The sequence below is a fragment of the Drosophila albomicans genome, chromosome 3 (assembly GCF_009650485.2).
Source record: "Drosophila albomicans strain 15112-1751.03 chromosome 3, ASM965048v2, whole genome shotgun sequence".
NCBI classification, from domain to species: domain Eukaryota; kingdom Metazoa; phylum Arthropoda; class Insecta; order Diptera; family Drosophilidae; genus Drosophila; species Drosophila albomicans.
The window spans coordinates 51,208,984-51,221,532 of NC_047629.2; the positions used below are offsets into that span (position 1 = coordinate 51,208,984).

Consider the following 12,549-nt stretch of genomic DNA (forward strand, 5'->3'; position numbering starts at 1 on the left):
TTATGAGTAACTGGCGCTGACAAAGCAATTAAAAACGCCACAAACTTTCCATCGTCCACTTTCTATGTTTGCCCTGTTCCGGTTTTTCTCTTCTGCTTCTGCTGCTGTTGCTGATGCAGGTGGAAATCGAGGGCCTCACCGGGGATATCAAATTCAACGATGATGGCAGACGAGTCAATTACACGTTGCACGTTGTCGAGATGACCGTAAACAGCGCCATGGTAAGTAACGGGATACGTGTTGGTCTCCGTAGTGGGTTGATGATGGTGAAAGGGGGAAGAGAAACAGGAAGGGGAAGCAACAGAGGGTAGCCACAAACTGTGGCCCAGTTAGAGTCATCAAAGAGATATCGTACACCACAAAATCAATATGACTCTTTGGCTCCAATCATCAAGCATTAATTATGAAACTGATATGAATACTTACTACTGAATGCTGCCAATTTAAGCCATGCTCCAAAGGCGGTTTGAAATTGACGCCAGACACTGCAAGTGCACCTAGAAAAAAGTGTAATATTTTTCGCAAATTTTAAAAGAATTGACTCTGAACAGTTATTTACTTTTCCCGCAACAAATTGTACATTTCTTTATCCAGCGTGGTCATATCTTGCATTTTAATCAAATAGGAAATACAACAATTAATGCTCAAGCGATACAATCTCCATAAGTGCTATCGATAGTATAAGGAATAGAAGCTTAATGCTATAAAACTACTATTCAACTATGAATTCCTAGCAGTATTCAAGAGAAAAGCTGGATGATATGAACTACAAATTTACTTCAGTGTAGTTTTATATACCAAAGCTTAATGCTATGAAACTACCAATTAACTTTGTATTCATTGTAGTCTTATAAACGAAAGCTTAATGCTATGCAACTACCATTCGTAACCAGTTTCAATGCAATTAATAGCAGCTTTTCTTAACAGTAAACTTTAATAATAAAAAACTGCTGAGCTGTAAGGGAAAATATTAAACAGCAGTCCAGCTAATTGCTTTCATTTTATGCTGCCACTTGCAGGTCAAAGTGGCTGAATGGAATGATGTCACCGGACTGCAGCCGCTCAATGCGAAATTTGTGCGCTTGCGACCGCATGTGGAGTTTGAGAAGAATCGCACGTACATTGTGACGACGGTGCTCGAGGAGCCGTACATCAAGGTAAAGAAGCCGGAATTCGGAGAGCAGTTGCGTGGCAACGACCGCTTCGAGGGCTATTGCAAGGATCTGGCCGATTTACTGTCCAAGCAACTGGGACTCGATTGTAAGTGATTGATAACAAAGCGACGACAAACGCACTGCAATTGCATACCATACGTATTTGCCTTACAGATGAACTGCGCCTGGTTAAGGATGGCAGTTACGGTTCGGAGAATCCCGCGGTGCAAGGTGGATGGGATGGCATGGTCGGCGAGCTGGTGCGAAAGGTGAGAAATTCGTGTGCAGCAATCGAAACTGAAACTGAGACTGACTATTTACATTCTCCCACTCCCACTTACATTTCCCTCTCTCTCTCTCTGTTTCTCATCATCTGTCTCGCTGTCATTTGGAAATGCAGGAAGCGGATATTGCCATTGCCCCCATGACGATTACCGCTGAACGCGAACGTGTCATCGACTTCAGCAAGCCGTTCATGTCGCTGGGCATCTCCATTATGATTAAGAAGCCAGTGAAGCAGACGCCCGGCGTGTTCAGCTTCATGAATCCTTTATCACAGGAAATTTGGGTGCGTATGTGTTTGTAACTCCTCTTCTAATTCTCCCCGTCCCCTACACTCCACTCCCCCAATCTTCGTTGCCATGTTGCCATGTTGCTTGCTCGAAGCTGTACAAAGAGTGGAAACTTTCGAAACGTTCCAGCCAGTGGCTAAGAGGCAACTTTGAGTTGATGCCACATTCCTGCTGTAAGCTGTCATATTGCTTGCCTTCGAGATAGCGAGTGGAGTCCTTGCCCTCCTTTAATGCTGCTCTTGCTGTTGCTGTTGCTGCTGCAGTGTTTTGGCCAGGGCTTCGTGCAGCAATATATAGTTCATACATATGTATGTCAAATATGGCATGAACGGTATACAAGGCTTATATCAAATGTAGGACAGCTTGATGGCTTGTCAGAACAATATCTTTAAACGCACTGCAGTAAAAAGCAAAGAGAAAATGTGAGAGCTACCTTTAAAGTAGGGAAAAAAAATCCAAAGTAGTATAATTTTTCTAATTAATTAAAGTGATTGATTTATTGCCGATACACTCTCTTTCTCTCATTCCTGTTGACCCGTTTTGAATTACTTACGCCAGCCTTAAACAGCATCGCAGTCTAGACGTGAATCGCGTCCAGTGTTTATTTTTTTGCTTTGGTAACGAGTCAAAATAATGCAAAATTTTGCGCTGCATACAAATGAGTAAAGTTTTTCATTTTTGTTGGCGCCCATTGCCTGGTAATTTTTACGCTCGTGCTTCCTTCTACTTCTAAATTTTTTTTTTCATCTTCGTTTGTGTTGTGTTTTTTTTTTTTCATTTTCATTTATGTTGGCTCGTTTTTTGTTTTTGTATTTTCGCCGCTCCCTGGGAAAGTTTGCGGCAAACTTGGACTTTTGTATATTTATTTCTTCTGGTTTCGGCTTCGACGTGGTACCTCGTAAGCTCCCAAAGTTTAATAGAGTAAACGACAAAGTTTTTTCTGTGCTTTTGCTACTGTTTGCCTTTTTTCTCTCTGTACATTACAAACAACAACAAAAGCAGCAGCAACAAACAGCAACAACAAACTGTAACAACAACAACAACAATGACAAGCGCTGCAAGCAAAAATTACGTTGCCGTCAAGTTTTAAATTTGGCTCTAGTCCAAAGTTGGCCGTTTGACGCTTGTTTAAATAATGGCCAGCCATAAAAATTATATGAGCATTTAGTTGATATTGGCCCGACTGATGTTGATGCTGTTGCTGACACTGATGTTGTAACATCATCTTCCTGTTAAGTCGACCAACTCCAAGTGGCTCTTTAATCTAATGGCAATTGGGGGAAAAAAATAGTAAGCTACAGAGACCAGCTTTCATATCTGTATCTCGCGAGACTTCATTCAAACACACACTCCATAGTTGGGTGTTGTACAATGAAGTGAAGACGCAATAAGTTGAGAGCTTAATATATGTGACAGAAGTGGAGGCTAGTCGATAGAGCCTATAGATTGGCATTAACGAATCGATAAGCACTAAGCTGTCGGTATCATCAGTTGTCATTAAGAGATCATCAGTTATCGGTAGAAGATCTTCAGTCGTAAAAATTAGAATAGAAGGAGAAGAAGTTGTCAGTCGTAACGAAATCAGTCATCATCAGAAAGCAGTACTATTTTAGTTAATGAAACTGTACTTTCATCCATATTATCGATCATCCATACAACATTACATATATTAGTAAATATTTTCTCAACTACCAATCGAATAACTTAAACTTAAGTTACACACTTCTTCATCTTTGAGGTCTCTTTGTTGTCTACAAATTGATGATTTCCACATACCCTTTATTAACAAATTAATTTGTGCAGGGTGCCGAGAAAGTGTTGACAGCGCGAGAAACGCAAAATTAAATGCTAATAAAAGTCAGTGAACAGCGATGTGAAAGCTTATGCTTATTTTGACATCAGCTAAAAAATTACAAATGCAAATTAGTTAAGTCAAGAAGGAGTGTGCGTTTCTGTGTGTGTGTATGTGTGTGTGAAGCCAAAGGAGCAAAAGGTGCCAGCGAAAGGACCTGCGAAGTTAGCAAGCTAATATAAAAGACTTTCACAAAAAAATTTATCATAAATTAAATGAAGCATTTTCCGCTGCACACACGACACACGGCAACAAGGCAGCAAGGACACAGCGAAGCGTCGCCACGATGACAGCAACGCCCAATAAAAGCCAACGCACACACACACACACAAGCGAGAGGCCTACTCTGCGTGTATGCGTGTGTGTGTGTAGGTGACACCTTTTCTCTTTGGCACACACACAGTGAACTGCGCGGGGGCCTGTGGCAACCATTGAAGCATTGATAACGTTCGCGACACCAACCAAAAAAAAAAAAAAAGGAAAGGAGCCAACGGCAACAGTTGGTAACAAAGTCAGGTGAACAGAGGCTGTCGATGTCCTGGCTTCTCTTTTGCCTCTCGCTCTTCTCCGCTGCCATTGTTTCTTTCCGTCGTCCCCATTAAGCTAATGCTGCGCCATTTCTAGGAAGCCATTGCCGCTTCCGCTTCAATTAGTAAGGAAAATTTAATGAAAAATATTTCTGCCAGAATTATAGAGAGTTTCGCTTTTACAGCTGTCGTTGTTGCCACTGTAGCTACTGCTACCTCTGATATCTGCTGTTATCTTGTCGTATCTCACAAGCTTTTCATGTTTTCATTCCGCCAACAGGTGAGTGTCATCTTCAGCTACATCGGCGTCAGCATTGTGCTTTTCTTTGTGTCCCGCTTCTCCCCACATGAATGGCGTCTCGTACAACAGCCGTTACAACAATCACAGCTGCCAGGTAAGTAAGCATTCTACACACACACACACACGCCATACTATACACAAATATACAATATACACTCCCGCTGGTGTCAGTTCACAATGAAGACGACGTTGAGGACTATATAAACGGAAGCACAGTGCTTTCAAAAGTTGAGATATATTGTTGAACCTAAATGGAAATTAGCTAAAAGCTTTAAACAGTTGGATTTTCATTTCCTATTGGGCTACTTACAGTCAAGTAATTGGGGTAGCAGTGATGAGAGCGTGACACGATTTAAAGTTCGACTGAAAGTGAAGTGCATAACTTTAATTTTGCCTTATTTACGATGCATACTTTTGATTATATTTCCTAATTTGACAATTTCGTATATTAAAAGTAGTAGTATATTGGTATACCAAGTATACCTTATTTACGCTGTGAACACAATGATATAATTTGAAAGTAGTAGTATATCGGTATAAAAAGTATACCTTTCAGTATATTTACTTTCGTTGACTGGCTGGTATAATTTGAAACCTATGGTGTATGATGAAAGTAGTAGTATATCAGTATACTAAGTATACCGTTTGGAGTATTTGCTTTGGTTAACTATCTGGTATAATTTGAGCCAAATGGCTTTGGTTGACTTTATGCTACATTTTAAACCTATGGTATATTTAGAAATTAGTTGTATATCGATATACCACGCTTTTTTTTGCTGTATTTTTGCATTGGTTGCCTATCTGGTATATTTTGTACTCTATGGAAGTCATTCTATAGTATTTTTCTATCTTTTCGGTATATTAATTTATAATATTTTGGAATAATACAGCAATAGGTTCCTTTATAAATAAATGTGTAAAGGGAATCAGTCGCGCACATACGATTTTCTTATTTGTTCTATTATTAATAAAATCCAAGCGGAGACCTAAACAAAAAGTATTTAATTTCAAAACAATTATTTCTTAATAATATTGGCTAAGGTACGAAAATTGAGAGCAGTAATTTTATTATTTTTGTATAATACGGATAATTAATTTTTCCAAAATATTTCTTACAAATTTCATGTGACAAAAGTGTTAAATGTTGGAATTTAATATTTACCTACACGAATATTTAAAATGCTTCTTACGACGCATTTCCATCTCTAGCAGAGTAGTAATATTTTTTGACCAGAAAATTTGCTGCAATAAACTTGAATCTTTTGCAATTAAGCGCTTAGTTAAGCTCACATTATTATTGTAATTTATTTAAACAATTTTCTAGTCTCACGACTTATTTGCATCTCCAGCAGAGCAACAACTTTTTCAAATGGGATTTTGGTGTAATAGACTTACATTTTTGGGGTCCAAATGCAAGGCAAATAATGTGCAAAATACAGACACACTGACACACACACCCACACACACACACAGGCATACAGGCACCGTTTTGTGTGCGTGTGTCGTTTTTATGGGCGATATTGATATTTTATGAGCTGCCTGGGAAAACAGCAGCTGGCGATGAGGAGGAGGTGTGCAAGAGTCAGGGGCAGGGGCAGGGGTAGGGGCAGGGGCTGGAGTATTACAGTGGCATCTGTGGCATAACATTGAACTTGTTTTGCATGCGATGGCATGTAATTGAATTATCTGATTCAATTTTGTAGGTGGTGGAGGTGACGTTGTCGGTGCCGTTGCTAGGGACTTTGAAATTCTCGGTGTACTAAGGGGAGGGCTTCTGTGTGTGTGTGTTGCCGGCAATCAAAATCCAAAAGCGGAGATCACATATGAGCGCAGACAGACAATTGCCTCTCATAACAATCTATTGGCATCCTGCAAAACATCCTTAATGTAATTTTAGCGGAAAGTAAACAACATTTTGTATGCAGGCAACGTGTTAGCAGCTACTGCAAAGTGCCAACAAAAAACTGGCTACGAAATAAAATCTGACATGCGAATGCATGTCAGTAGCAGCAGCCAGAAGCAGCAGCAGTCAGAATGACTTGTGTAGTTAGTGCGACAGTCGCTACTTTTGCAATTGCAGCAGAGTTCTGGCTACGCTTTGGCTTTCACTTTGGATTCGCTTTGGACTCGCTTTGGCTTTGGCTCTGCGCTTGATTGCATATCAATTAGAGCAGGCGCAAAAAGTCAAGCCAAACGAAATGATTGACAGACGAGAGCCAGCAAAGCAGCTACAGGAAATACACACACACACACCGACATACATTTATGCAGGACAGTCGAGAGTTGCTTCTTTCTATGTCCTGTCTGCGGTTTCATTTTGTGGCCAACTCACACCATCTTCCTCTTCCTCTTCATCTCTTACAGATCCACATGCACATCACGAACAGCTTGCCAATCAGCAGCCACCCGGCATCATTGGTGGCGCCACCGTTCCCCCGCCGCCCGGTCCACCAACTCCGGGGCCACAGACAGCTGCCTGTGCGGCAGCTCTGCAGGCATCGCTCTCAGCAGGCAGCCTGTCATCGAGTGCCACATCCAACTCGGCGGCCGTCAATGAGTTCAGCATCTTGAACTCGTTCTGGTATTCATTGGCAGCCTTTATGCAGCAGGGTTGCGATCTCTCGCCACGATCGGTGTCGGGTCGCATTGCGGCTGCCTCGTGGTTCTTCTTCACCCTCATACTCATCTCATCGTACACGGCCAACTTGGCCGCCTTCCTCACCGTCGAGCGCATGGTGACACCCATCAATTCAGCAGAGGATTTGGCTATGCAAACCGAGGTGCAATACGGCACCTTGTTGCACGGTTCCACCTGGGACTTCTTTAGGGTAAGCACTGTTTAGTCCACGTTTGAGTTATGATTGCAAATTAATTTATAATCGACTTTGCTCTGTGTTTTGTGTTTTGTGCTTTCGCCCACGCCCCCAAAAACAGCGTTCGCCCATTGGGTTGCACAACAAAATGTGGGAGTACATGAACTCACACAAGAGCGTCTTTGTGCCCACCTACGACGAGGGCATTCGACGTGTGCGCACATCGAAGGGCAAGTATGCCCTGCTGGTCGAGTCGCCCAAAAATGAATACGTGAATGCCAGGGAGCCGTGCGATACAATGAAAGTGGGTCCCAACATGGACACAAAAGGATTTGGCATTGCCACGCCATTGGGTTCAGCGCTCAAGTAAGTAACTGCCAATGTTTTGCTCTTGGACTGAGGAAAAGCCATCAATTTCCTTGGCTTTATTAAACAAGTTGAACAGCAGCAGACGAGTGTGTGCGACTGTGATATACTCGATTAAGATTTTGGTAGAATACGTATTATTAGGGACACATTCAATTGGTTGTTAAATAGTTTTCAAACTTACTTTGTGATTATACTAAATTTAGGATTTAATTTAATTAGCTGATAACTATTATAGAAATTAAAATTACATAAATTATCAACAAAATACTAAAAATACCAAAAGCTTTATTTGGTATGTTGATATACCACATCCTATATACACACTAATTCCCTGTCAGATACACATTTTAAGATATACCAAATTAATACTTTAGAAAATACTAAAATATTCTAAAGGCTTTCTTTCGTTTATTGATATTCCATATTCAATATATACACTGCTCGACTATGATATATAAATTTTCGATATTCTCATATATACCAAATTTATACTAAATTAATACTTTAGAAAATACTAAAATATTCTAAAAACTTAATTTGATGTATTGATATAATACCACATTTAATGTATAAACTGATCGACTGTGAGATACACATATTCCGTATTTTCATTAAGATATACCAAATAAAGGAATAAAAAAATACTAAAATGTACCAAAAGATTTTATTCCTATATTGATATACCACATTTAATATATATCAAATTAATACATAAAATACTAAGCTATACAAAAATCATTATTCAGTATATAGATTCTATATACCACATTGTGTGTTACCATGCTCAACCGTGAGGTACTCATTTTCGGTATTCTCATTAAGATATACCACATCCATACACCATAAATACTAAAAGATTTATTTAGTATATTGATTTACCGCATTCAATGTAGACACAGTAATACAAAATATTCGAGACCCTGTTAGAGACTGTCCACCTTCTGTCAATTTTATCACATTTTCTTTTACCAGATGAAATACCCTTCTACACTTCGATTAACCCGTCTTAAAACACTGTTTACATTTTTATTTCAAATTCTTTTCTCTCATTGGCAATTTATACATTTTATCTTACCACTAAGTTATAAGACACTTCTATTCTACCACACTGCTACACATTTATTTTTCTTGCTATTTCATGTTCCTTCTCTCTCTGCCCGCAGAGATCCCATCAATATGGCTGTGCTGACACTGACCGAGAACGGGGACTTGATCAAATTGCGCGAGAAATGGTGGTACGACAAGACCGAGTGCAGCCTGAACAAGGATAATCAGGAAGCGTCGCATAATGAGCTGACGCTAAGCAATGTGGCCGGCATATTCTATATACTGATCGGCGGTCTCATGGTCTCCGTGTTTGTGGCAATTATTGAGTTTTGCTTCCGCAGCAAGGCAAACAGTTCCGGCTCATCGCTTGGGGGCGGCGGCAGTGCGAGCAAGAGCAACGGCTCCATGATGCTGGGGCCGGCAAACATTGGACCGGGCGGAGTGGCGTCGACACATCAAAGGAACGCGATGACTGACAGCATGCATGCCAAGGCCAAATTGACCATTCAAGCGAGTCGCGATTACGATAACGGACGTGTGGGGGTGAGTATCGTTAATGTACTTTCTACGCCTGGTGGTTGAAATTGTTCGTTGTTGTTGTTGCTGTTATTTTAAGCGCAAAACTTTTATGTTAATTGTGTGTTGAAAACTTTTGTGATGATGCTAACCGCCGCACAGTATCTCAATTGCACATCCCTACAGTATTATCCCCCGGCGCCCTCCGATGCCAACGAAGCTCTGCACATGAATGCCCATGGTCAGGTTTGACACGAACACGTGCAGGAGTCGCGTCTCTGACGCACACCCTGCGCGCCAACCATACGACGAATAATGGCCAACAGTCGCCAGGAGACGGAGAAGATGCTCGCCGGCGGCAGCATCATCAATGGCAGCAGCCACGATGGCAGCAGCCTGACGCACTCGCCGGCCAATGGACAGAACCCCGGCCACACACAGACGCTAATGCGGCACTCGCCGGACATTAAGAAGCATCCACATACGCATCCACATCCCTACGACAAGTAAGTTGAAGAACGTAGTTGTAACACATAAGAGAAGTCTAGCTAATAAGTGCCAAAACAAATGAAATGCCGCAACTTTGAGCCGCAGTCAACACACATAGTACTTTTAAATCAATCAAGCGATACAATTAAAAGGAATTAAAAATGAATTGCATTGCGAGGCGAAGCGAATCATATTGAATTAAATGTATCGTATAACTTGTAATTGAATACTGTATGCAATTATATTATTTTTTAATAAGTGCAAAAAGCATTTTTTAATAAATTTGTACTCAAAGCTCGCGGCAGCGAATCGAGGCAACAGTTACGCACAAAAGTATGCAACGTTATTTATGTGTGGCCAGATGCAAATGCAATTGCAATGTGTTAGTCCTGTCAGCAATGCGAAGTGAATGGCATAAATTATTGCATTATTGTTAATAGTCTAGATGGGGAGAATCCTTAAATACTATTTATAGTGTGCGTGTGTATGTGTGTGTGTGTGTGTGTGTGTGTGCATTGCAATTCATTGCATTCAAATGACTGATTAATATTTTTAATAAACAAACAAAAGTATAAAAATTGCGTAAACTGAATGGGAGAAAGAGAAACGGGGACATAGCTGAAAGTGTTCATAATGTCTCGTAATGAAATTTGTATGCGCATTTGTTGTTGCATATTTGTTTATAATTAAATTACAGAAAATACATAGCGATAACTAATGAATACCACGAGAAGCGCCAAGCGGGGGGCTTAATAAAAATATTGTAATAAATTAATTGGCGCAAAGAAAACAATTTAAATTGTTGTCAAAACTCAACAGAAAAACAAAATATGAAGCAAAAAGCAAAAAAAAAAAGAAAAAAATGACGACAGGTCAGCAAAAATTTAATTAAATTCATTTTAATTGAAATCGTTTTGATTTGATTTCCCATACAAATTCATAGAGGAGGACATCAAATTGTTTTGCTAACAATAAATTGACAATCTATTATGTGGCGAGCTCAACTAAAATGTTAATTTAATGAACAACTCAATTTTTGTCTGAATTAACAATTAATTGAATAATTTATGACGCAAAAATCACAACTCAAAACTCAACAGCTTAGCGTAGAAAATGTTCAGAGCAACATTATTTATAACTAACTCGAAAAACAAATGAAACCTGTATAAATGAATTAAAGGTCCGAGGCATGCAAATAGTGTTAGATAAATTTTACATTAATATTTATATGTGCGTGTCGCTGTCATTAGTGTAAATAGATTCATTATAATCAATAATAGTTGCAAAAAAAAAAAAACAAAAAAAAAAATACCATTACATTGTTTAAGTCATATCAACCTAAAAAAAAATGAGATTTTAATGGTACTGAGATAACCTTTATAAAGATGAAATAAAAAAGATACTTATTACTATTGTAAACTATTTACGTATTCACTGTTGCTAACTCAAATATATTAGTAAATAACATTACTATTAATTTATGCATAATTTTTTGATAACTTTAAGTAGAAACTATTGAAGCAGGCAAAATGCATTTAAATGTTTAGTTTAACTTTTCCGTTGAACGCAAAATCAAACTGAAATCAAATAAATAAAGAAACCTAATAAAAGAAACGCATAAATAAATAACATTTTAATAACAAACTACCGAGCTATATACACGTACATACTATACTCGTAAACATATGTGAAAGGAATATAAGTAATATTATAAATACAAGTATATACATATAGTGAAATACCAAAGAAATATGAAATGGGATGCTGCAATTAAAAATCTGAAATAAAATCAAAAGCAAAAAAAAACACAATTAAATTGACACTATGACAAACAGCAAAAGGCAATTCAAAGGATTTGCATAGCTCTAATAAAACATTTAATAAATCACAAAAAATACGAGCGAGTGTGTCTGTAAATCTAGGAAAAAAATCAATGAAAACAAATCAAAAATATTCATTTTGATTTCAAGTTTACATAACTTGTTTACATATTTTCTATTTACGTGTATTTATAGTTAGTTGTGTTTTTAGTTGAATTCAGGGTCAGTTGGCCCCAAACAAAAATTTCTTTTACAGCTACTGTACATTTTTTATAAACTAAATAGATATACATTTTATACTATGTGAAATTTCATTTATATTTACGAGTAAAAACGGAATATTTGATATATTTATTAACATTAAGTAAACATATTGTTATCACACACTGCATTTAAAAAAATACCAAGAACAAAATATACAGAAACCAAAGTTTAAATATATATATACATATATATATAGAGATACAGAGATGAGCAAAAGCAAAAAAGGTGAATAAAACTATTATAAATAATAATAAACATTTTAAATTGCGGTTGTGTTTGCTTTTCTGTGTCAACTGTTGATTTATTTTCTCCTCCTCCCTTGGAAAGGTCTTTTGGAATTTTCTTCAATGCGATTAATCCAAATGAGTTAAGTCTAATTTGGCTAAGCAGCACAAAGAGAGGGGAAGAGAGAGAGACAATTCGAAAACTCAGCTATCCAAAGGCATTTGCACAAATTGTCGGCTTACCGCAGTCGCCACATGCGGAAACTTCAAAATGCCAAAGTGCACACGGAGACACACAAAGGATGGGAAAGTGTTTGGGAGCAAAGATGGCTTCATTATTGCTACAGTCGTGTGTTTAGTTCCGTTACATCAACTCTCCCCCCTTCCCTCTCTCTTGTTAGATTGGTTAAACTATTTACAGTAAACTCGAAAGCGCTGGCAACATGAACTAAATGCGTTTGCGGTTAAATTGTTGCCGAGCTGTTTGTATACTCCGAAAATACACTTTCAAATCGATGGCTGCCACATCAAAGTCAGAGCCACAATTGTAGCTGAGTATTTGCAGAGTATCTGCGCGTCGACCACACTCAATTAGCGACGT

At 38.6% G+C, this 12,549-nt stretch overlaps 1 protein-coding gene across 3 annotated transcripts in view; it reads left to right on the forward strand.

Moving 5' to 3' along the window:
• The window catches only part of LOC117569833 (glutamate receptor 1), a 28,062-nt gene extending 17,095 nt beyond the window's left edge, over positions 1 to 10,967 (forward strand). For 2 of the 3 annotated variants that reach the window (XM_034251158.2, XM_052004339.1), the window contains 9 exons: positions 120 to 221; positions 1,020 to 1,260; positions 1,329 to 1,423; positions 1,555 to 1,722; positions 4,386 to 4,500; positions 6,771 to 7,234; positions 7,341 to 7,585; positions 8,752 to 9,178; positions 9,314 to 10,967. In XM_034251158.2, coding sequence (XP_034107049.1) covers positions 120 to 221; positions 1,020 to 1,260; positions 1,329 to 1,423; positions 1,555 to 1,722; positions 4,386 to 4,500; positions 6,771 to 7,234; positions 7,341 to 7,585; positions 8,752 to 9,178; positions 9,314 to 9,403 — 1,947 coding nt within the window. In that variant the 3' untranslated portion in view covers positions 9,404 to 10,967. The remainder of the gene's footprint in view (positions 1 to 119; positions 222 to 1,019; positions 1,261 to 1,328; positions 1,424 to 1,554; positions 1,723 to 4,385; positions 4,501 to 6,770; positions 7,235 to 7,340; positions 7,586 to 8,751; positions 9,179 to 9,313) is intronic. The other variant, XM_034251159.2, reaches the window with a different exon arrangement.
• The last annotated feature ends 1,582 nt before the right edge of the window (positions 10,968 to 12,549 follow it).